This window comes from Haematobia irritans, chromosome 1, assembly GCF_050003625.1.
Source record: "Haematobia irritans isolate KBUSLIRL chromosome 1, ASM5000362v1, whole genome shotgun sequence".
In the NCBI taxonomy this organism is placed as follows: Eukaryota; Metazoa; Arthropoda; class Insecta; order Diptera; family Muscidae; genus Haematobia; species Haematobia irritans.
Window position 1 is genome coordinate 36,545,251 of NC_134397.1, and position 27,358 is coordinate 36,572,608.

Here is a 27,358-nt window from a genome sequence, read left to right on the forward strand (position 1 = left end):
TTACAATATCCCCATTATTCTGTTATATTCAAAAGCATTTAACCATGGTGTTAGTTGGTATGGCCATGGGGTTTAGTTGTGGTGGGACTGTAGCTAACTGTGTATTATTAAGTATAAATTATTTTCATTCCTTTTCAAGAAATATACTATAGACGATAAGTGAGTTACTTTATGTCGAAAATTTCCTACATTTTATATTACTGAAACGACTTTATTCACACATACAAACATACACAGCCACCTATAGGTATATACAGACAAAATCCTTTATAGATTAAGACATCACCATGAAGACGAGGTTAAGTGTAGTACTTAAGTTTTTTAATTCGTTAACGATAGCAAATGTAAAAGAGGTATAGAACAAACGTCGGCGGAACAAGAGGAAACAGGGTAGATGTATTCACAATGAAACGGATTGAAAGGAAAAAAATCTTAAAAATAGATGAGGACTACTGCTTATAGTAGACTTAATGATGACGTAAATTGCATGAATGTGTGTGTATTTTCAGTGAAATTCAATAAGAAAATAACAATGTTTGTGGCTGTATTGTTTAATATAGGTGATTATGTCTTCCAAGAAATTGAAAATATTAATTTTATGCATTACAAGGTTATTTAGATAATATTGATGTATAAATATAATTAAGTTTGTTTTATAGAAATTCTCTGGTAAACTACTTACATATATTAATTTAAAATATTTATCTAATTATTAATTTTGAAAAAAAGTAAATAAAATCATTTGAAGTACTTAATACTACGCTTGTTTTATCCTCCCCATAGAAACGAATCGAGAGATTGGTCGTAAGGTCCTGGTGAATTTTCGGGTCCATCTAGCCTTGTCCGCCTGTCTTTCAAACCAAACAAGATATAGCCATGAAACTTTGCACAGTTAGTTGTTATCAAATGATATTAAAAATGGGCCATCTCTGAACCAATAGCTCACATTAATCCGATGTGTTGCCACTCGTACAAAAATATTCAACCGAAATTTGAAGAAAATTTTACCAAAAATCTACCAAATTTAAAAAAAAAATATTTTGAAGTTTTTGATACATTTTTTTTCAAAATTTTTATTTCTACAGAAAATTTTGCCAAATTGTATTTCTATGGAAAATTTTAGCAAAATTTTATTTCCATAAAAAATATTTACAAAAATTTATTTCTATAGCAAAATTTTGGTATAATTTTATGTCTATAGTAAATTTTATATAATAAATTTATATAATAAATTTATATAATAAAATTTTATTTCTATAGAAAATTTTCCCAAATTTTTATTTCTATAGAAAATTTTGTCAAAATTTTATTTCTATAGAAAATTTGGTCACAATTGTATTTCTAAAACAAGTAAGGAAAGTCTAAAGTAGGGCGGGGCCGACTATATTATACCCTGCACCACTTTGTAGATCTACATTTTCGATACCATATCACATCCGTCAAATGTGTTGGGGGCTATTTATAAAGGTTTGTCCCAAATACATACATTTAAATATCACTCGATCTGGACAGAATTTGGTAGACTTCTACAAAATCTATAGACTCAAAATTTAAGTCGGCTAATGCACTAGGTTGGAACACAATGTTAGTAAAAAATATGGGAAACATTTAAATCTGAAGCAATTTTAAGGAAACTTCGCAAAAGTTTATTTATGATTTATCGCTCGATATATATGTATTAGAAGTTTAGGAAAATTAGAGTCATTTTTACAATTTTTCGACTAAGTAGTGGCTATTTTATAAGGAAAATGTTGGTATTTTGACCATTTTTGTCGAAATCAGAAAACCATATATATAGCAGCTTTATCTAAATCTGAACCGATTTCAACCAAATTTGGCACGCATAGCTACAATGCTAATTCTACTCCCTGTGAAAAATCTCAACTAATACGGAGTTACAAATTGGCCTCTGTGGTCATATGAGTGTAAATTGGGCGAAAGCTATATATGGGAGCTATATATAAATCTGAACCGATTTCAACCAAATTTGGCACGCATAGCTACAATGCTAATTCTACTCCCTGTGAAAAATCTCAACTAATAGGGAGTTAAAAATTGGCCTCTGTGGTCATATGAGTGTAAATTGGGCGAAAGCTATATATGGGAGCTATATCTAAATCTGAACCGATTTCAACCAAATTTGGCACGCATAGCTACAATGCTAATTCTACTCCCTGTGAAAAATTTCAATTAAATCGGAGTAAAAGATTGGCCACTGTGGTCATATGAGTGTAAATCGGACGAACGATATATATGGGAGCTATATCTAAATCTGAACCGATTTCAAAAAAATTTGGCACACTTGACTATACTACTAATTGTACTCCTAGTGCAACATTTCAATCAAATTGGGGTAAAACTCTGGCTTCTGCGACCGTATTAGTCCCTGTCGGGCGAAAGATATATATGGGAGCTATATCTAAATCTGAACCGATTTAAATAAAATTTGGCACACTTGACTAATTGTTCTTCTTGTGCAAAATTTTAAGCAAATTAGAGTAAAACTGGCTTCTGGTGCCATGTAAGTCCATATCGGACGAAGTATATATATGGGAGCTATATCTAAATCTGAACCGATTTTCTCCAAAAATCAATAGGGTTCTATTTGCCAAAGCACATACTTGTGCCAAATTTGAAGTTGATTGCACTAAAACTGCGACCTAGGACTTGGAATACAAAAATGTGTTCACGGACAGACGGACATGGATATATCGACTCAGGACCCACCCCTGAGCATTTTTGCCAAGGACACCATGTGTCTATCTCGTTCTCCTTCTGGGTGTTGCAAACATATGCACTAACTTATAATACCCTGTCCCACAGTGTGGCGCAGGGTATACAAATTATTTTGAAGTTTTTGATACATTTTTTTTCAACATTTTTATTTCTACAGAAAATTTTGCTAAATTGTATTTCTATGGAAAATTTTATTAAAATTTTATTCCATAGAAATAAAATTTTATTTTCTATAGCAAAATTTTGGTATAATTTTATATCTATAGTAAATTTTTGTAAAATTTTATTTCTATAGAAAATTTTCCCAAATTTTTATTTCTATAGAAAATGTTGTCAAAATGTTATTTCTATAGAAAATTTGGTCATAATTTTATTTCTAAAAAAATGTTTGTAAAATCTTTCCCAAATTTTATTTCTATCGAAAATTTTGTCACAATTTTATTTCTATAAAAAATATTGAAAAATTTATTTTCATATAAAATTTTGCTAAATTTTCTATTTATAGAAAATTTTGTCGGCATTTCATTTTTATAGATTATTTTTTAAACATTTTATTTCTAAAGAAATTTTTGCAAAATTTTTATTCTATAGAAAATATTTCTAAAATTCCATTCTTTTTGTTTTGTTATTGTTGGTTTTGTTCTTTAAGCATAGTTGTTGTTTTTTTATTGTAGCTTAAAACCATACATTGACTAAACTACAAGTGTAGCTTAACCAACAGAGGAAAAGAATGTTTGTCAAATTTATTTGGTCAAAGCCTATAGACTGCAAGATGGTTGGATGGACGCACGTTTCGGAATTACCACATTCCTCATAAGCTCCTCTACTGCAGCAAAACTATCAACCAATTATCACAATAAATTCAGGCAGTTCATTAAACCCAACAATAAACCACACTTGAACCCTCCGAAAAATGGCTTTACATTGATAGCCGGCTTATGCCGAAATAAATTCAAAAAAAACAATATCTCTTTTCCTATGCCAACTGTCAAATCATCGATTTGAATTCAGTTGGCTGCGTTTATTTTTGAGCGTGCGTAGTGAAAATGTTCTCTTTCGGAAGTTGTGCAAAATTGGCGCAGAAGCGATGTATTTTAACATGGCTTGTCATAGGTCGGATGTCCACCATTTCAACAGCCGTTGCACTGAATTTGCATCACTTTTTAAGGTGTGGTGAGGTGGGTCCGAATTCAATGTTTTGGATGTGAATTAAAAAATTGTGTAATATGTTGCCAAACAAATAATTTTTATAATTTTTTTTATTATTTTTATTGTCTAAAACGTTTCACCTCAAATATTTTCAAAAATGTGCAATTTTTCTAGAATGGATTTAGATTTTTCTTTTCGAGAAATTTTAAATAATTTGTACCATTTTATTAATTCTTACTTTCTTTTTAACCTATTTGAAACAAAATAATTTAAAATTTCTTATTAAAAATATGAAAAAGCGAGTTTTAAAAAAATTGACTCAAAAGAACTTCCTGTGTAGTTAAAATAAAGAACATCTTTGGGAGAGCATTTTGGAAGTGCTTTTAATGTTGTGCCCTTTAGTTCTAAATTTGAAGAAAATTTTAACAAAAATCTACCAAACTAAAATTTTTTTAAAGTTTTTGATCAATTTTTTGCCAACATTTTTGTTTCTAAAAAATTGTCAAAATTTTCAAAATTTTATTTCAATACAAAATTTGGTCACAATTTTATTTCTAAAACAATTTGTAAAATGTTTGCCAAAATGTTATTTCTATTGAAAATTTTGTCAAAATTTTATTTCGGTAGAAAATTTCGTCACAATTTTATTTGTATAATTTTTTTTTGGAAATTGCATTTCCATAGAAAGATTTGCCAAAATTTTATTCCTATAGAAAATTTTTAAAGCATTTCATTTCTATAGAATATTTTTGCAAAATTGTATTTCTATAGAAAATATTTGCAAAATTTTATTTCTATGTTGTCAAAATTTGATTTCTATAGAAAATTTAGTCAAAATTTTATTTCTATAGAAGATTTTGTCAAAATTTTATTTCGTTTTGTTTTTGTTATTACTGGTTTTTTCTTTAATCATTGTTGTTGTTTTTTTTTTTTGAGTTCAGCTTAAGCTACACTTGTAGTTTAGTCAATGCATAGTTTTAAGCTGAAATCAAAAAAAAAAAAAAACAACAAAATTTTATTTCTATAAAAAATTTAAAATATACCAAAACATCGAGAATTCTACCAATCTACCATTTTTGGTAGAATTCCACCAACTGTGGTGACCGTGGGTATTAGCCCTTTAAATACCATGCAAAAATCGGTCGATAATAACATATAGCAACCACCAGATTCCTCTTTAATCTCCTTGGGCCGCTAATGTTTTTCGATCCGGTAACAATTCGACATGTGAAGCATTTGTGAACCATAGTGCTGATGCTTTTCCGGTGTCTTGGAGTGACAATCGCTGGTAATTCGCATCGCAGTATTATGTACCGCCTGGGCGTTTATCCATTGGCTTCCGTGCTTTCTTGATCTTGTTTCTGCTCTCAATTTTTTTGACAACCAATTCCATGTTTTTGAATATGTGAATATCCAGCTCCTGTTTCAGATCTTTACACTGAAAAAAATGCTGTCGTGAGGCCAAAGATTTCATGTTCTTAAAATACGAATGCGAATTTTGCTAGAATAAAAGACTCCATTATCTGATATAAAGTTTTTTTTTTTTGCGAAAAGTCGATAAAATGTTCGATGGAGTCGTTATATCCTTAAAGTTAAGTGATTCGACTTAAAATTTGGAATCCTAACATGAAAGAAAATTTCGTTTTACTAAGAGCAACTTGGCTTTAATATTTCTGAAAAAAATCTTAAAAATTTCAATTTCATCAAACATCACTACAATAATTTTAAAAATTTCAATTTAATCAAACATCACGACAATAATTCTGGGATTCTCAGACGTGAATATCAAGACGTGAATATCAGACGTGAATATCACGAACGTGAATATCAAGCTCTTGGTTCAGCACTTCCTACTTGGTCGGTATCACCTTGGAATTGGAAACCCTCACTAAGATTATTATATATCAATTTTTTATCCGATATATTTGTTATCATTAAAATGAAATCTACACATTTTTATTCTTAGACTATATAAAATCTATTGCTATAAGCAAGTTTCACATGAATATTGATTTTAATCGTTTGGACTACTACATGCTGAGGTGCTACTCAATTTAATTCAATTTTAGAACACAATGTTGTATAGTACAAACAAACAATATTTACAAGAAAATTCCAAGAAATTGAAATAGCAAGGAAAATCTGAAAATAAGCAAGCGACCTTAGTAGATCCCTTAGAATTCCCTTGAAAAAAAAGAAAACAAATTTCAATATGCCATAGACGATTAATACAACAAGCAAACACAAAGAATTCCAAAAAATCGATAATTAATGCAAATCAAAACAAAAAAAACATCGTCAATAAATTAACATTGAATTTAGTGGAATATCCTTATAATGTTCAAAATCAGCTGTCCTCGATGTTGCTGCAAAGAGTGGGGAAATAGCACGTGGTTACATACATACATACCTACATCATCAATAGAAGCCAATAACAATGACAGTCAAAGCAGTACCATCATCCTAAACTCATCACTCGACAAGTGCACTAACGTCATAATGACATCTTTTGCTTGAATTCTCAACATACGAATGAATCGAACGAAAACCAAAGACATACTGCATGTGCGAGAAGGAACATTATGAGCCTTCCTTCCGATCATCCAGTTAAATTGGACAATGTCATCTTGAGTACTTGAGTTTGTCCGTACTTGTAAAAGTTATTGAAAAGCTGGGAAAATATGTTAAGTGGCTGCAGTTAAAATACTGCGAAGAAATCCTCGAAAGATATTCTATAACAAAAAGTAGGAAATTTAAAATAAAAGTCTCCTAATAAGCTTTCAAATATTTTTAGATTCACGTTGAGTGATGGTTTTTCAACGTATATCGATTGATTTGTTTCATGGGTAGTCATCGGCGTAAGCATAAGGACGTTAGCAGTGGTTGTGGTATAAAATAATAATAAAATAATAATAATAAAAATATATAATATATATATATATATATATATATATATATATATATATATATATATATATATATATATATATATATATATATATATATATATATATATATATATATATATATATATATATATATATATATATATATATATATATATATATATATATATATATATATATATATATATATATATATATATATATATATATATATATATATATATATATAATAACATAATAACATAATAAATTTTTATTGAGTATTTATAGTTTAGGCCCATAAGCTATACAAAATAACTGCTTTACTTACTGCTTTATAATTTCATGCGATCTGGCTGAAATTTGGTACATGGTGTTTGTATATGTTCTCTAATGACCATGCAAAAATTGGTCCACATCGACCCATAAATATATATAGCCCCCATATAAGCCGATCCCCAGATTTGACCTCCGGACATTTGCTAAAATATTGGAAAATTATGCACCCACTACGTTGGCTGCCAATTTCATGTAAATTTAGTTCTTTACTAAAAAGAAGTCTGGCAGAATCCTGTGCAAAATACATAAAATTATGTACCGAGTTCCCATTTATGGACAACCCTCTACTTTCAATTTAAGAAAAAAAAACGAACAAAAGGGAACCCTCTGTCCACCTTTGCTCCACTCCGACCTGATATCGGACTATCACGTACCCTATATTAATTGCTCCACTCCGACCTGATATCGGACTATCACGTACCCTATATTAATTTCACAACTACTCAATGGTCCCTATAAATTCTATCGAAGTAAATCGACAAAGTTTATTTCAATTTTCCCCTTCCCCAACCAGATATCGAAAAATCATATCGTAACCTCTCCCCAGTCCTCTGTAAATTTCAAGTAACTCGGTAAAGTTTAATTGTTTCTCTGTGTGTACTTAAGAGAAGCGGATGTCTCCCTATGCTCTTTTATTTTTATTAAAAAATCAGGAACCTGATATAAATTTCATAATCTCACACATTTTTTCCGTAAAATTTCAGTGGGGGGAGTTTAGTTTTGTTTTCACTGTACTTTAAAAAAAAGTCGGGCAAAGGGGTGGTCCCCCTCCCCGACCAAATATCCAACCCTAACATTCAATGAAAATTTCAAGCAAGTCGCATAATTTGTTTCCAAGTTTCAAAAAGTAGGGCAAGGGGGAGGTCTCCTCCCCGTCCATATATGAAATCATCAAATACCCCATATTAATTCCATAACCTCACTGCATGTTCTCTGTAAATCTCAGATAATTTAGAGAATTTTAGTTTTTTTAACTGTACTTAAAAAAAACGTCGAACAAAGGGGAAGTCCCCCTCCGCCACAAAATATCGAAATATAAAGTAGCGGATCTTTGTGTAGATGCCAACCCCAACCTTCAATGAAAATTTCAAGCAAATTCGTCAACTTTGGTCCAATTTTCAAAAAGTCCGACAAAGGGGAGGTCCCCCTCCGCGACCAGGTGTCTAAAAATGAGGTACCCTATTTTCACCACATGGACGCCCCCTACGATCTCTGAAAGTTTCAAGTCAACTCGGAACATACAAATAAACAAACATAGATTGAATTTTATATATATAGATTTTGTCAAAATTTTATTTCTATAGAAAATTTTTTCCAAATTTTATTTCTATAGAAAATTTTGTCAAAATTTTACTTCTATAGAAAATGTTGTCAAAATTTTATTTCTATAGAAACTTTAAACTTAATTATATACGTATTTAATCGGCCCTTTTGTAGTTTAATATATACCACGTATGGACTATGTGGTATATATTACGTTGTTAGGAAGTTTTATGATACCGTGCCATCGGCTTCAGTATACGTTTCTACGCAATCCATGGTACATAAATAAGCTTCGACCTGGCCGAACTTACGGCCGTATATACTTGTTTTTTTTTTTGTTCAAATAAATTTGTGTGAAATCCTGTAAGTACTACGAAAATCCAAATCTACCTTATTGGCATGCAAAAAATTTGCCAGTTCTACAAACCGATCTTAATATATAAACAATCGATAAAAACTTATTTTTATGCCGGTAAAGCAGTTATTTTGTATAGCTTATGGGCCTAAACTATAAATACTCAATAAAAATTTATTATGTTATTATGTTATTATATATATATATATATATATATATATATATATATATATATATATATATATATATATATATATATATATATATATATATATATATATATATATATATATATATATATATATATATATATATATATATATATATATATATATATATACATATATATATATAAATATATATACATATATATATATATATATATATATATATATATATTATATATATTATATATATATATATATATATATATATATATATATATATATATATATATATATATATATATATATATATATATATATATATATATATATATATATATATATATATATATATATATATATATATATATATATATATATATATATATATATATATATATATATATATATAATAACATAATAAATTTTTATTGAGTATTTATAGTTTAGGCCCATAAGCTATACAAAATAACTGCTTTACCGGCATAAAAATAAGTTTTTATCGATTGTTTATATATTAAGATCGGTTTGTAGAACTGGCAAATTTTTTGCATGCCAATAAGGTAGATTTGGATTTTCGTAGTACTTACAGGATTTCACACAAATTTATTTGAACAAAAAAAAAAAAAAAACAAGTATATACGGCCGTAAGTTCGGCCAGGTCGAAGCTTATTTATGTACCATGGATTGCGTAGAAACGTATACTGAAGCCGATGGCACGGTATCATAAAACTTCCTAACAACGTAATATATACCACATAGTCCATACGTGGTATATATTAAACTACAAAAGGGCCGATTAAATACGTATATAATTAAGTTTAAAGTTTCTATAGAAATAAAATTTTGACAACATTTTCTATAGAAGTAAAATTTTGACAAAATTTTCTATAGAAATAAAATTTGGAAAAAATTTTCTATAGAAATAAAATTTTGACAAAATCTATATATATAAAATTCAATCTATGTTTGTTTATTTGTATGTTCCGAGTTGACTTGAAACTTTCAGAGATCGTAGGGGGCGTCCATGTGGTGAAAATAGGGTACCTCATTTTTAGACACCTGGTCGCGGAGGGGGACCTCCCCTTTGTCGGACTTTTTGAAAATTGGACCAAAGTTGACGAATTTGCTTGAAATTTTCATTGAAGGTTGGGGTTGGCATCTACACAAAGATCCGCTACTTTATATTTCGATATTTTGTGGCGGAGGGGGACTTCCCCTTTGTTCGACGTTTTTTTTAAGTACAGTTAAAAAAACTAAAATTCTCTAAATTATCTGAGATTTACAGAGAACATGCAGTGAGGTTATGGAATTAATATGGGGTATTTGATGATTTCATATATGGACGGGGAGGAGACCTCCCCCTTGCCCTACTTTTTGAAACTTGGAAACAAATTATGCGACTTGCTTGAAATTTTCATTGAATGTTAGGGTTGGATATTTGGTCGGGGAGGGGGACCACCCCTTTGCCCGACTTTTTTTTAAAGTACAGTGAAAACAAAACTAAACTCCCCCCACTGAAATTTTACGGAAAAAATGTGTGAGATTATGAAATTTATATCAGGTTCCTGATTTTTTAATAAAAATAAAAGAGCATAGGGAGACATCCGCTTCTCTTAAGTACACACAGAGAAACAATTAAACTTTACCGAGTTACTTGAAATTTACAGAGGACTGGGGAGAGGTTACGATATGATTTTTCGATATCTGGTTGGGGAAGGGGAAAATTGAAATAAACTTTGTCGATTTACTTCGATAGAATTTATAGGGACCATTGAGTAGTTGTGAAATTAATATAGGGTACGTGATAGTCCGATATCAGGTCGGAGTGGAGCAATTAATATAGGGTACGTGATAGTCCGATATCAGGTCGGAGTGGAGCAAAGGTGGACAGAGGGTTCCCTTTTGTTCGTTTTTTTTCTTAAATTGAAAGTAGAGGGTTGTCCATAAATGGGAACTCGGTACATAATTTTATGTATTTTGCACAGGATTCTGCCAGACTTATTTTTAGTAAAGAACTTAAATTTACATGAAATTGGCAGCCAACGTAGTGGGTGCATAATTTTCCAATATTTTAGCAAATGTCCGGAGGTCAAATCTGGGGATCGGCTTATATGGGGGCTATATATATTTATGGGTCGATGTGGACCAATTTTTGCATGGTCATTAGAGAACATATACAAACACCATGTACCAAATTTCAGCCAGATCGCATGAAATTTGCTTCTCTTAGAGCAATCGCAAGCCAATTTTGGGGGTCCCTTTATATGGGGGCTATACGTAAAAGTGGACCGATATGGACCAATTTTTGCATGGTTATTAGAGACCATATAATATTACCATGTACCAAATTTCAGCCAGATCGGATGAAATTTGCTTCTCTTAGAGCAATCGCAAGCCAAATTTGGGGGTCCGTTTATATGGGCGCTATACGTAAAAGTGGACCGATATGGCCCATTTGCAATACCATCCAACCTACATCAATAACAACTACTTGTGCCAAGTTTCAAGTCGATAGCTTGTTTCGTTCGGAAGTTAGCGTGATTTCAACAGACGGACGGACGGACGGACATGCTCAGATCGACTCAGAATTTCACCACGACCCAGAATATATATACTTTATGCGGTCTTAGAGCAATATTTCGATGTGTTACAAACGGAATGACAAAAATAATATACCCCCATCCTATGGTGGAGGGTATAAAAACGGCGACCGTAATCCTGCGAACAACAAATATGTGGACAGACGGACGGACACCAATGGCTAAATCGACTCAGGATTCTGAGTGGATCGGTATATATTTTATGGGGTCCAAAATCAATATTTCTGGTAGGCACATTTTTTGGCAGATCAAAGTTATTATACCCTGATCACTATGTGGTTTAGGGTATAATAATAAAGAACACAGGTTCAAATCTTACCAGAGGCAAATTTTTTTGGTCTTTTAACAAAAGTTTGTGTTTTATGTATATCGTATTTATTTTGTTATTTTTGGCGTATACTTTTGTAGTTATAATTTTTTCCATTTTAAATTAAAAATTTTATTTTCATTATTTATTCCACATTTTGTGGACCAACCTGCAATTTTGTGTTGCTGTGGATGGTAATGATTTGGCACCAAATTTTGTTTTTTTTTTTTACTTTTAGTAAATTTTTACTTTTCTAACAAGAAATTTACAACAAAAAAAAAATTAATAAATTGTAGGTCCTCTAACAACTCATATGGAAATTTAAAAATATGGATTAGTTCCATTTTTGCACGAGGTAATTCATTTCCTATAAATTTTTTTTTCCTTTTCAATAAAAAAAAAACTTCAAAAAATATAAACTCTGTTCTGAAGGTCACACTATACTTTTGTATAAACGAAATATTTCCTTCGGTGGGGGGAGCAACAACAAATACAAATATTTAACTTACTTGATAACATACAAAATTCCAACATTTTAAGATTAAATGATATGAAAGCTTAAATACTTCTCATTGCGTTAAATACCGTCTGGCATTTTAAAGAAAGTGTCACACAAAGATGACCTAGCTGGGATTTACTATTAAGCTATCCTCGGGGAATGAGATGTTTTTCACATTTCCTTAGTCTTTGGAAACATGCGCAACATTATCCTCAATTGTCGTTGAAAATAGAAAAAAAATTCACATAACCCACAAAAGCAAAAAGCACTTAACATTAACCTTAGCATGATTTACACATATTTTTATATATATATATATATATTTTATTTTATTTTTGGAGGGCCTGATATATCATACCCCAAACCCCCTACCATTGTCCTCTGTCTGGCTAAGAAGAAGTTGGTAGAAGGGGAAAATCATTTTTTTTCACCCCTAACGTCCCTTAATCACTAGCATCATCATTGTCAATATTATAACTCGTCGTCATCATCACACTGGCAATGCATCATACTTTTCCTCTCATTGGGGAATAGACAAAAATCCGTGTCTTGGGTTTGAGCATCGTGTTCTCTTACCCTTCCTTCATTCCATATAGAATGCATGTAGCACAATTGCATTTGTCGCTGGCATGGATTTCAGTGCTGATGTTGCCTCATGATTTGCCTCATTTTCTTCAAAGGTTTCAAATTCAAAATCCATTTCGACAACTGCCAGTTTGTAGCGGAAATTCAACGATGATAGTTGGTTAAATTTTAAAATAACGGAAACATTTGTGTGTCATAGCAATTAAAAATTCTTGCCAAGGAACACCAATAAAAACAAAAAAGAAAATTGGGGAAAAATTTCTGATACAAAAAATTGATTTAAAAAAAAAATCTTAAATATTTTAAATAATTCATACATAAATGGTGTGTCTATGTTAATTGGAAAGAAAATTGGAGAGAATTATCACAGATATCGTACAGGAAAAATTAAAAAAAAAATCTCAAAAAATCAATATGATCCTTATTATATAATAATGTGAAAATTATTATAATTGGTGAACTGAAAGTGTTGAAAATAGCTGCCACATCAATTTTAGAGGTCCTCTTTATCCCAAACATAAAAATCACTTTATTTAGTTTAAACGAATTTTTCCAATAGTCCTAATTATAAATAAAAAAAAAAAAATTGGTGAGTTTAAGTTGTTTTTAATTAAAATAAAATTTTATTTATATTATAAAAATCAACAACACGAAGCAAAAAACATCTTCACTTGAGTACACTGAAAAAAAAAATATTGTCATGAGGCCAACGATTTAATTTCCTTAAATTTCGAATGCCAATTTTGCTTAGCATAGAAGTCGCATTTCTCTTATATAAATTTTACTTTCCTAGTCCAAAAGTCGATAATCTTTTCAATGACGTCGTTTTTCCTTATAGTTAAATGATTCGACTTAAAATTTGATGTCCTAACCACGGTTGCCACAGTTGGTAGAATTCTATTGAAAATGGTAGATTTTTTTATTGTTTGGTTGATTGGTAGAAATCCTGATGATTTGGTAGATTTTGTAAAAGATCCTTCTACTATTAAAAGGTACTTCAAAAATTTTTTATATCTTTATTTTTCAATAGAAATAAAATTTTGACAAAATTTTCTATAGAAATAAAATTTTGACAAAATTGTCTATAGATATAAAATTTTGACAAAATTTTCTAAAGAAATAAAATTGTGACAAAATTTTCTATCGAAATAAAATTGTGACAAAATTTTCTATGGAAATAAAATTTTGACAAAATTTTCTATAGAAATAAAATTTAGACAAAATTTTCTATAGATATAAAATTTAGACCAAACTTTTTATAGATATAACATTTTGACAAAAATTTTTAAAGATATAAAATTTTGACAAAATATTCTATAGATATAAAATTTTGACAAAATTTTCTATAGAAATAAAATTTTCTATAAATATAAAATTTTGACAAAATTTTCTATAGAAATAAAATTGTGACAAAATTTTCTATAGAAATGAAAAAATTGTGACAAAATTTTCTATAGATATAAAATTTTGAAAAATTTTCTATAGATATAAAATGTTGACAAAATTTTCAATAGATATAAAATTTTGACAAAATTTTCTATAGAAATAAAATTGTGATAAAATTTTCTATAGAAATAAAAAGATTGTGACAAAATTTTCTATATATATAAAATTTTGAAAAATTTTCTATAGATATAAAATTTTGACAAAATTTTCTATAGAAATAAAATTTTGACAAAATTTTCTATAGAAATAAAATTTTGACAAAATTTTCTATAGAAATAAAATTTTGACAAAATTTTCTATAGAAATAAAATTGTAACAAAATTTTCTATAGAAATAAAATTGTGACAAAATTTTCTATAGAAATAAAATTGTGACAAAATTTTCTATAGATATAAAATTTTGACAAAATTTTCTATAGAAATAAAATTTTGACAAAATTTTCTATAGAAATAAAATTTTGACAAAATTTTTTAAAAAATAAAATTTTGGCAAAATTTTCTATAGAAATAAAATTTTGACAAAATTTTCTATAGATATAAAATATTGACAAAATTTTTTTATAGATATAAAATTTTGACAAAATTTTTTATAGATATAAAATTTTGACAAAATTTTTATATATGTAAAATTTTGACAAAATTTTCTATAGATATAAAATTTTGATAAAATTTTCTATAGAAATAAAATTTTGACGAAATTTTCTATAGAAATAAAATGTTATCAATATTTTCTATAGAAGTAAAATGTTATTAAAATTTTCTATAGAAATAATATTTTATCAACATTTTTTATAGAAATGAAATTGTGATAAAATTTTATATAGAAATAAAATTTTGGCAAAATTTTCTATAGAAATTAAATTTTGGCAAAATTTTCTATAGAAATAAAGTTTTGACAAAATTTTCTATAGAAATAAAATTTTTAGAAAATTGTCTATAGAAATAAAAAATTTGGCAAATTTTTCTATATAGAATATTATCAAAATATTCTATAGAAATAAAATTTTGACAAAATTTTCTATAGAAATAATATTTTTACAAATCTTTTTAAAGAAATAAAATTTTGACTAAATTTTCTATGGAAATAAAATTTTGACGAAATTTTTTTTATTGAAATAAAATTTACACAAAACTTTCTTTTGAAATAACATTTTGACAAAATTTTCTATAAAAATAAAATGTTATCAAAATTTTCTATAAAAGTAAATTGTTATCAAAATTTTCTATAGAAATAAAATTTTGACAAAATTTTCTATAGAAATAAAATTTTGACATAATTTTCTATAGAAATAAAATTTTGACAAAATTTTCTATAGAAATAAAATTCTGAAAAAAAAAATTATAGAAATAAAATTTTGACAACATTTTCTATAGAAATAAAATGTTGACAAAATTTTCCATAGAATAAAATGTTGACAAAATTTTCTATAGAAATAAAATTTTGACAAATGTTTCTAAAGAACTAAAATTTTGATAAAATTTTCTATAGAACTAAAATTTTGACAAAATTTTCTATACAACTAAAATTTTGACAACATTTTGTAAGAAATAAAATTTTGCAAAACAAGACATTTTGGTTTCGTAGTTTTTAGTTAAATTTTCTTCAAAATTTGGTATATTATTTTTGACTCGAGTGGCAACCGTGGTCCTAACATGAAAGAAAATTTAAACGAAAAGGTCAACGTGGCTTTAATATTTCTGGACAAATCTTCAAATCGAATAAAACAACTCGGAAACAATACCAAAATCATCAGTGTAATGGGCATGCTTTGTTTTCAGTGTGTCAATAAAAATTTAAATATTTGTTCCATAAATATAAATAAAATGTTAAATTATTTCAAAAAATCCGTGAATAACTCTACCGCTCTTTTCTTCTTAGCTGAAGCCATGGTGTTGGTCTTTAATGTAAAGCTGGGCATAATATACACTCAAAAAAAGTTTACTCGGTTCTAAAGATTTTGACATTAAATTAAGAATTTTTTGTGGGTTTCAATCTGCTTCTTTAAAATAGACGTTTTTAATAACAAAAATGGATTTTAAAATTAATCAAAAAAATTAAAACAAAGATTATGAACTTTCTTTTAATTAAATTAAATTTTTTATAGAAATATATTCTTAATATTATACACATTTTGGATGTTTTTTGTTAAAAAAAAAATGTACACTGAACAAATATTTACTTTTATATTATACTGCACCGTTTCCTCCGGAACACATTTCTTTTTACTTGCAATTTGACATTTCTGTCTATTGGCACATTTTCTGGGAAATTCAACTGGGAAATCCATTTGATCTCTAATCATAAAACTGATACCATATTATTTTGAGTTGTCCAAATCTCTTTTCTTTGTGACGATCATATTGATTTTATTAGCATTATATCATTGGACGAATATAATTGCCGTGAAAATATTACATTACAAGCGTAAAAATGTTCCCAGTTTTTTTTTATTTTGTTCTATCAATATGGTTATGACAAACATATTTTATCTTTACATGAGCAAAGTATTAAAAAATAAAGTATTTTAGCGAGTTTTAAGAATATTGAATATAAATTGAAGATCGCTCGATATATATTTAAGTAAATTGTATCTAAATTTAAACCGATATAGCTAAAAATATGCACATTTAAAATAAATCGTAGAGGATAACATTAATCCAATTTTCAAAAAATTGCAATTAAAAGAATTTATTTTTCTTTGAATGAATAAACTAAGATACTCTCAACTTCAATCCATTTTGAATTTAAACTTCTTATTTGTGATTTGCAATATCAAAATCTTTCATATTCATGTTAATCACAACTGAAAATTAGAAATTCAAAAAATATGACATTTTTCAAGTAAAAGAGTCTTTAAATTAAAATCTTAAAAGAAGTTTCCTATTTTTGAACGTTTTTAGCATTGTAGTCAAGATACAAGAAATGATCGAATTTAAAGCATATTTAATTAATATTGCATTTTTTTTGAGATTTTTTAAAACCATTACACTAACACAAGCACAAGAAAACTGACCTACACTGAACAAATATTGTCGTGAGGTCCTTAAACTACGAATGGGAGCCACCGTGATACATGCCCGCCTTGCATACACAAGGTCGTGGGTTCGATTCGACAGAACACCCAAAAGTTTTTCAGTGATGGATTATCCCACCCCAGTAATGCTGGTGACATTTCTGAGTGTTTTAAAGCTTTTCTAAGTGGTTTCACTGCAACGTGGAACGCCGTTCGGACTCGGCTATAAAAAGAGGTCCCTTGTCATTGAGCTTAACATGGAATCGCGCAGCACTCAGTGATAAGAGAAAAATTCACCACTGTGGTATCATAATGGACTGAATCCAAATGCCGTTAACATGTTTTAAAGGTCTTTTATAGCACATGAAGAAAAAGCATAAAAAACAAATAATTTTGTTTCCTAGAATAATAAACACAAAATTCAAATTTAAAAGAGAACTGTATTTTAAATCTATCCTTATGTCAATTCTTCGCTTCATTGTATTGGAATTAGTACAGAAAAAGGTACCAGGATAAAGATTTTGGTCAATTTTTGAAAATTTAGATTATTTTTAGAAAATTATAATTAATTGTCAAAATTTTATTTCTATAGAAAATTCGGTCAAAATTTTATTTCTATAGAAAATTCGGTCAAAATTTTATTTCTATGGAAAATTTTGTGAAAATGTTAATTCTATAGAAAATTTTGTCAAAATTTTATTTCTATAGAAAATTCATTCAAAATTTTATTTTTATAGAAAATTGATCAAATTTTATTTTTATAGAAAATTTTGTCAACATTTTTCTTATAGAATATTTATGAAGTACCTCTTCGTTCAAGAGGAATATTTTGCAAAATCTACCAAAACATCAAAAATTGTACCATTGTACCAAGCAGTACATATTTACCATTTATGGTAGAATTCTATCAACTGTGGCAACCGTGGTTTGAAGGCCATAATTCGTGCAAAAGGTAGCCAATTCGAACAAATCCAAAATGTATTTTAAAATTTGATGTTATTTCCGATATTGTTTGCTTTTGAACAATAAAATTAAAAAAAAAGAAAAAATCCACATTGTATATGGTGGAGAGAGCAATAAAAAAAGGTCTAAAGATTTTATATTTTATAAAATACGAATGGAAATTTTGTTTACCAAATTTTGTTTAGTAAATTTTGAGAAATTCACTTTTATACAATTTTGAGAAAATTTTACCAAAAAGCTAACAAACAAATACATTTATTGGGCAATATTTTATTTTATCAAAAGTTTTATTTTTATAGGGACTTTTGTCAAAAATTTATTTTTATAGAAAATTTTGTCAAAATTTTATTTCTATAGAAAATTTTGTCAAAATTTTATTTCTATAGAAAATTTTGTCAAAATTTTATTGCTATAGAAAATTTTGTCGAAATTTTTTTCCTATAGAAAATGTTGTCAAAATTTTATTTTTATAGGGAATTTTGTCAAAATTTTATTTCTATAGAAAAATTTTGTCCAAATATTATTTTTATAGAAAATGTAGTCAACACTTATTTTTTAAGGAAAATTTATGAATTACTTCTTCGTTGAAGAGGAATATTTTGCAAAATCTAACAAAACATAAAGAATTCTACCAAGCAGAAAAACAATCTACCATTTATGGTAAAGGGTGGTTAAAATTTCAAGGGCCGATGTTGATTTTGAATAAAACATATATATAATATTTAGGAAATTATTGTAATTTTATTTTATTATTACTCAATTATGTATGGAACAAAATATCGACCAAATGGGCGCCGCGACCTCGGTGGCACACCTTCATCCGATGGTCCAAATTTTCGATGACGCTGAGGCATAATGGAGGTTCTATGCCGTTAATATGCCGAATTATCTCATCCTTTAGCCCTTGAATTGTTGCTGGCTTATCGACGTACACCTTTTCTTTCAAATAACCCCAAAGAAAAAAGTCCAACGGTGTCAAATCACACGATCTTGACGGCTAATTGACATCACCATTACGTGAGATAACACGGCCATTGAATTTGTTGCGCAAAAGAGCCATTGTTTCGTTAGCTGTGTGGCAAGTGGCACCGTCCTGCTGAAACCACATATCGTCCACATCCATATCTTCCAATTCGGGCCATAAAAAGTTCGTTATCATCTCACGATAGCGAACACCATTCACAGTAACTGCCTGACCGGCCTCATTTTGGAAAAAATACGGCCCGATGATGCCGCCAGCCCATAAACCGCACCAAACAGTCACTCTTTGTGGGTGCATTGGTTTCTCGACAATCACTCTTGGATTCTCATTCGCCCAAATGCGACAATTCTGTTTATTGGCGTATCCACTGAGGTGAAAATGTGCCTCATCACTGAAGATGATTTTCTTCGAAAATTGATCATCCACTGTTGCCATTTCTTGGAACCATTTAACACGTTGTTGGATTGTGCATTTCTCTATGGTTCAAATTGAGTAAGTCTGAAATAGAGAAATGTCAAATAAAATTCGGAAAAAAATTGGCGTTTAGGTGTGGTTCACATTCAATATCGGCCCTTACAATTTAACCACCCTTTAGAATTCTACCAACTGTGGTAACCGCGATTTGAATTCGAACATTTCTAAACTGATTTTAAAATTTCTTGCTATTTCCGATATCTTTTGCTTTTGAACAATACAATTTAAAAAAATGAAAAGATCCACCTTGTATACAAAAATCTAAAGATTTCATGTCCTTAAAATACGAATGCGAATTTAGTTTAGCAAATAAGGTGCATTTCTCTGATATATATTTTTCAATGAAGTTATTTTGCCACTATTGTTAAGTGATTCGACTTAAAACTGGGTGTTTTCACATGAAAGAAAATTTTATTAGACTAAGGTCAACTTGGCTTTACAAAATTCTTAAAAATTTATTGAATTTTTGTATCTTAACTACAAATTTTACATAGCGGAAGCAATATCAAAATCATTAGTGTAAAAACAAAATCTTTGGAACCGGAAATGCTTTTTTCAGTATATGAGAATCTAGCAATGAACGTATGTCTATCTATCTGTCCGTCCACCATTGGATAAAAAGCTTAATATGTTTGATATGTGTTTTTTACACATCGACATATTTGATAAAGAGAAATTTTAAGACGATCAAGCGATTGATATCCCTATACACTGAAAAAAAAAAAATATTATGACAAAAAGAAAGATTTCTTGTCCTCGAAAAAAGTATGCCAATTTTGCTTAGCCTGGAATACACAGTTATTTCTTAAAAGTTTTTTTACTGGCAAAAAGTTAATGAAAGACCACCTCCTTCGTCTGAGGAAGTCTTCGTGTGAACGGACATGCTTGGATATGTATTTCAACCTTTATTCTTTTTGGTATGAAAAACGTTCTATCGTATTGGAAAATTTCAACAAATTGTGAATACGGTCCCCGAGATAGGACATGTCCCCTTATAATAAGCTAATTTTAATGTGATAATATATCAAAGTTCTTAAAAAATTGTCCACATTTCAGATTATCCACGAGGTTTTCCTGTATTTCCAAAATTTTCTTAAATTCAAAAATAGCATTTGACCACGTGGCGCATGATTAATTGTCATTTGAAGGCTTCGCATTAAATACCATCACTCATACGCAAGGGTGGCGACCTTAACGTAAAATTCAATATCATTCAATTGTGAATACCAATGTGAATGATACTTAATACTAATGTCCTTTAACATTTATTTATTCACATTTTCAAGACTGGGAAACCTCCAAGATAATATTAGTAAACAATCATCATTGTCACCTTGCCTTTAACATTGAAATACTCGATGTCAATAAAAGATGGCATATGGCGAAAAATAAAAAATACAATAATATACTATTCGAAAAAAAACAAAAAAAAAAAAACGTTATGGAAAACAGGAAAGCACTTATGTGGGCCACTGAGCAATAAAAGCGATAGACAGTGAGGAAAATGTTATTGTCAATTGTAATCACCTTGACGACTAGTCAATTCATTAAGAGGAAAAATCTTAAATTTCATGAAAAAAAAGAAAAATCCAAGCAAACCATTAACCAACATAGTAACCCAGAAAATATGCCACACGGTTCCTTCTTCCACAAGCCTAATAAAAACTGCTGGTTGCCTGTTTATGATGCTTGTGTCGATGCTTAACATTACAACCCATAGTCTGGTACTTGTATTTTATATCATTCCCTCCGGCATCTGTCGTATTTTTTTCGTCGTTTTGTTTTGCAAACCTGGCCTTTGTTTTCTTGGTTGCCTCCTTTTTACCACACAATAGCGGCTTAATTTACAATTAAAACCCTTTTAGTGTGGAAAAAGTCTCCTTAAATGCCTTATCAGTGTATGTGTAGGCTGTGATAGTCACTGTTCTTTTGTTAAGACGGATTTTCAGTGGGGGAGAAAAAAATTAAAATTTTAAAAATAGTCCATAGTCTTATTCTGCGATGAAGATTGAGTTTCAGTGTATTATTATAAAAGAATAAAAATCAAGAAAAAGGAATGATTTTACTCAAAAAAATCAAATATTGGGGAGCTCCGAATTTTTGTGTAAAACGATGTCAGTCTGTCTGTCTCGCTGTGTGCCTGTCTATTCTAATCACGCTATAGTATTTAATAATGGTCCTATCGTGCTCAAATTTTTGCCCAAATTCGCCTTTTGGCTTCAGACAAGTTAAGTTCGAATAGCTCCCATATTGACCGATCTTCTGATATGACTTCTTGCAGGCATGGAAGCCGCAATTGTCAGGTAATTGGAAATCTGTTCTATACCTGTGTTTTTTTAACATGTACGAACTGAGTCAATGGAGTGTCTGAAATGAAAATGGAAATGAATTTTTATATCTGGAAGGTGACCCCATAAAATCGATTACTTAACTGATGTACATTACATTACATGAATTGAAATTACCAAGTAGAGAAATTAAATAAATAAATCTGAAACTCCTGAAATCATCGAACTCAAACGTGACAGATCCGATATATTTTAAACTTTATGTTAGCTTACCAAATCTGGACGATACTATGTTTTCCCTATTCCTGAACCAAATTGGGGAAATTGAAGAAATAAAGCCACTCAAAGTAATTTTTCATCTTAAATTATCGGTTGGACCACAGAAACTGGTTCCATCGAACCTGAAATCACAAACATTACGATCAATGACAAGGGACCAGGGAATGAAGCCGCCGGATCGCGCCGACCACTTTTTGTCAGTCGAAGCGGCCGCCGAATATGCCGACTCATCTCGATTCAAATTTGGCTGCCAATTAATCACAAATATTGATTTAAATCAGAAAAATATATTAATAATTGTCGTATTTTTTGCCAAAATTTTGAACCTTCCATCCACAATCAATCAATTTCAAGTTGCTATAATAGTTTTGCAAAAATTTAGCTCAGAAAATTTTAACGAAATATAAATTTGATTGTAAGATTGGTTGTACAACTAATCTCATTACCATTCGAATAACTTCAAATTGATTTTATAATAGATAATTGTCCGCCGCCGAATGGACAAATTTTTATCGGCTTAGCGGTGAAACCGCCTCTGCCGGATACAAAATTTTATTGTCAGCCGCCGCCGAAAAAATGGGTCGGCTTCATTTTCTGCAAGGAACCTTCATTTTATAGCCTAGTGCGAAAAGCATTTCAAAATACGATCAAACGATCACTTATAACCGTTATTAGAAGAGAAGCATAGCGAATCATCAACATTTTAAAATGAGAACTTTGCTCCTCTATGTTCCACGGTATACAATAGGGTGCATTTGGAGCATTTGAGCTAAAATCGGACACAGGATATTATTTCGGGGGCCTATGCGATAATTTACCATTTTACTCAGCTTGGCTAAGACATTTTTCCGCTATTGTTTAAACATTTGCTGATGTCTCGGCCCTAAATGTTGCCCTCTCATCAGTGTTCCTTACTGATTTGATATAGCCCATAAATATAGTAGTGACCTTCATACCACCCTATTTTATTACTTGAGTATATAGAAGTACATATTCGTCAAGTATTTTGTCAAAAATGTATTTCTATAAAAAAAAATTGTCAAAATTTTATTTCCATAAAAAATGTTGTCCAATTTTTATTTCTATAGAAAATGTTGTCAAATTTTATTTCTATACAAAAATTTTGTCAAAATTTTATTTCTATACAACATTTTGTCAAAATTTTATTTCTATAGAAAATTTTGTCAAAATTTAATTTCTATAGAAAATTATCTCAAATTTTTATTTCTATAGAAAATTTTGTAAAAAGTTGATTTCTATAGAAAAATTTAGTTAAAATTTTATTTCTATAGAAATCTGTTAAAATGTTATTTCTATAGAAAATTGTGTCAAATTTTTATTTCTATAGAAAATTTTGTCAAAATGTTATTTTTATAGAAAATTTTGTCAAAATTTTATTTCTATAGAAAATTTTGTCAAAATTTTATATCTAAAGGGTGGTTAAAATTTCAAGGGCCGATGTTGATTTTGAATAAAACACAAACTATTTAGGAAATTATTGTAATTTTATTTTATTATGATATATTGGTATTACTCAATTATGTATGGAACAAAATATCGGCCAAATGGGCGCCGCGACCTCGGTGGCACACCTTCATCCGATGGTCCAAATTTTCGATGACGCTGAGGCATAATGGAGGTTCTATGCCGTTAATGTGCCTAATTATCTCATCCTTTAGCCCTTGAATTGTTGCTGGCTTATCGACGTACCCCTTTTCTTTCAAATAACCCCAAAGAAAAAAGTCCAACGGTGTCAAATCACATGATCATGACGGCCAATTGACATCGCCATTACGTGAGTTAACACGGCCATTGAATTTGTTGCGCAAAAGAGCCATTGTTTCGTTAGCTGTGTGGCAAGTGACAAGTGGCACCGTCCTGCTGAAACCACATATCGTCCACATCCATATCTTCCAATTGGGGCCATAAAAAGTTCGTTATCATCTCACGATAGCGAACACCATTCACAGTAACTGCCTGACCGGCCTCATTTTTGAAAAAATACGGCCCGATGATGCCGCCAGCCCATAAACCGCACCAAACAGTCACTCTTTGTGGGTGCATTGGTTTTTCGACAATCACTCTTGGATTCTCATTCGCCCAAATGCGGCAATTCTGTTTATTGACGAATCCACTGAGGTGAAAATGTGCCTCATCACTGAAGATGATTTTCTTCGAAAATTGATCATCCACTGTTGCCATTTCTTGGAACCATTCTGCCCGTTCACGACGTGCATGGTTCAAATTGAGTAAGTCTGAAATAGAGAAATGTCAAATAAAATTCGGAAAAAATTGGCGTTTAGGTGTGGTTCACATTCAACATCGGCCCTTACAATTTAACCAGCCTTTATTTCCAATTTCATATAAAACTTTTAATTGAAGTCTATTTAGTTTCTTGTACTGTGTACTTTTTTCATTTTTAATCTAAATTTTATTCTTATTACAGCAATGAGTGCCCAAATTGTCCTTTTTGTACTACTTTCAATAAGTCTGGAACATTTTGCTAAAGGCGAATTTCAGTAAGTTTCATCTCTCTAATACAGCAGGCTGCAATCTAATTTAACAAAAATATAAATTCAATTTCAGACATAGTTTAGCTATTACAGATATTTTACCCGAAGACATAAAACGTTATGATAAAATGCGTCCGCCCAAAAAAGAAGGACAACCATGCATAGTATATTTTCATGTTACCGTCATGGGTTTGGATTCCATCGATGAGAACTCCATGACCTATGTGGCCGATATATTCTTTGCACAAACGTGGAAAGATCATCGTTTGCGTTTACCGGAAAATATGACAACCGAATATCGTCTGCTCGAAGTGGATTGGTTGAAAAATGTTTGGCGTCCCGATTCATTTTTCAAAAATGCCAAATCTGTAACATTCCAGACAATGACGATACCCAATCATTATATGTGGTTATACAAAGATAAGACGATATTGTATATGGTGAAATTGACACTGAAGCTATCGTGTATTATGAATTTCGCCATATATCCACATGATACCCAAGAGTGTAAACTACAAATGGAGAGTTGTAAGTTTTGGGCAAACGAAAGAAAGAAATTTGTAGATCCAAACTAAGATAAAATATTTCTCTCTTTTCGCAGTATCTCATACCACAGATGATATGATCTTTCAATGGGATCCCACCACACCTTTGGTGGTGGATGAGAATATTGAATTGCCTCAAGTGGCTTTGATACGCAATGAGACAGCCGATTGTACACAAGTCTATTCAACCGGTAATTTTACCTGCCTCGAAGTGGTGTTCACTCTAAAAAGACGCTTGGTCTACTATGTCTTCAATACCTATATACCCACTTGTATGATTGTCATAATGTCATGGGTATCATTTTGGATTAAACCTGAAGCGGCACCAGCTCGTGTCACACTTGGTGTAACATCTTTACTTACTTTATCAACGCAACATGCGAAATCACAATCCTCGTTACCACCCGTTTCCTATCTGAAGGCGGTGGATGCTTTTATGTCGGTGTGTACGGTATTCGTGTTTATGGCTCTTATGGAATATTGCCTAATTAATATTGTCCTGAGTGATACCCCTATACCTAAGCCTATAGCATATCCGCCTAAACCAAAACCAGAAGATGAGAAAAAGGAACCGGAAAAGAAACCAGAACCGGAGCCTGCACCCAAACCACCACTGACAGATGAAAAAATTGAAAAGATTTTTGATGAAATGACACGAAATAAGAGAGTGAGTATAGGAATATTAATTAGGTCAAAATTATCACTATATACAGTGAAACCTCTCACTCTGAAAAGCGTACACCTCTCAAACGTGGAAAATTTTCATAAAACGTTTGTTATATTACTACAGTAAAATTACCGTCTCGAAAGTGGACAACTCCCAAATGTGGATAAAATGTAGATAACCGTGGGAGTCCACTTCTGGGAGGTTTCACTGTATATGATGTATAGTAGATATAACCAAAATGTTTGAGGCAGTATCATTTTCTATTGTTGTACAGCACTTCATAAAAAACCATAAATATTTTTTTGAATTTTAATTATATTTCACAAAAATTAAATGTCAGAATGTGTCCTTTCAGATTCCCCATACACACACTCGACGTGTAATGCGACCACCACTCGACGCTGATGGGCCTTGGATACCTCGTCAAGAATCACGGATTATATTAACACCAACCATTGCTCCACCACCACCACCAAAACCCCCATCACCAGAACCTCCAAAACCCAAGTTGACACCACAGCAAGAACGTCTCAAACGTGCTATTTATATCGATCGGACATCACGCGTCCTATTTCCTGCGTTATTTGCCAGTTTAAATGGCATCTATTGGATTGTATTTTATGAATATCTTTAAGGTGAACGTTGGACACTATTATTTAAGATATTACACACGAATTAGGAATAGTAGGGAAAAATTGTGGTAAACTATTTTATTGATAAACCAGAAAAAAATATCTTCAAGCTATTTACACTGTATCATTATGACATACATACACAGAAAAAATATAACCAAAATATTCCCAATTAAAAAGTTGATTGAAGTTGTAAACTTTTTCAGTGAAAAAATTAATTGATACTATTAACTTTTTTTTTATCAAACTAGAAACATTAAATCAATTAAGTCAACGCACAGAAAATAATTCCACGAAAATGTTTCCAATTAAAATCTTAATGGAGTTTTAAAAAATATTCAATTAAAAATTTAATTGTTTCAACAAATTTTTTAATTGAAACAAAAATCAATCACACAAATTAATAGTGTCAATTAATTTTTTAATTGGGTCAATTAATTTTTTAATTGACTTTCAATTAATTTTTTAATTGATACCATCATTTCTTTGATTAAAGACAATACAATTGAATCAGATTTTTTTGTTGTTGTTTGTGATTGATTTTTTTTTAATTTTCAATTAAAAAATTAATTTATACAATTACCTTATTCAAACTCTGAAGTTAGTCTTCAGTTGAAAAATTATAGATTTTTTTTTTAATATTTAATTAAAATTTTATTTGAAACAATCAA

At 29.8% G+C, this 27,358-nt stretch overlaps 1 protein-coding gene across 1 annotated transcript; it reads left to right on the forward strand.

Annotated features, from left to right (window-relative positions):
- The first annotated feature begins 24,778 nt into the window (after positions 1-24,778).
- ort (glycine receptor ora transientless) lies at positions 24,779-26,966 on the forward strand. The gene is made up of 4 exons (XM_075309755.1): positions 24,779-24,849; positions 24,917-25,371; positions 25,445-26,055; positions 26,411-26,966. Exons 1-4 carry the CDS (start codon positions 24,779-24,781, stop codon positions 26,687-26,689), a joined length of 1,416 nt encoding a protein of 471 aa, XP_075165870.1. The 3' UTR covers positions 26,690-26,966.
- The last annotated feature ends 392 nt before the right edge of the window (positions 26,967-27,358 follow it).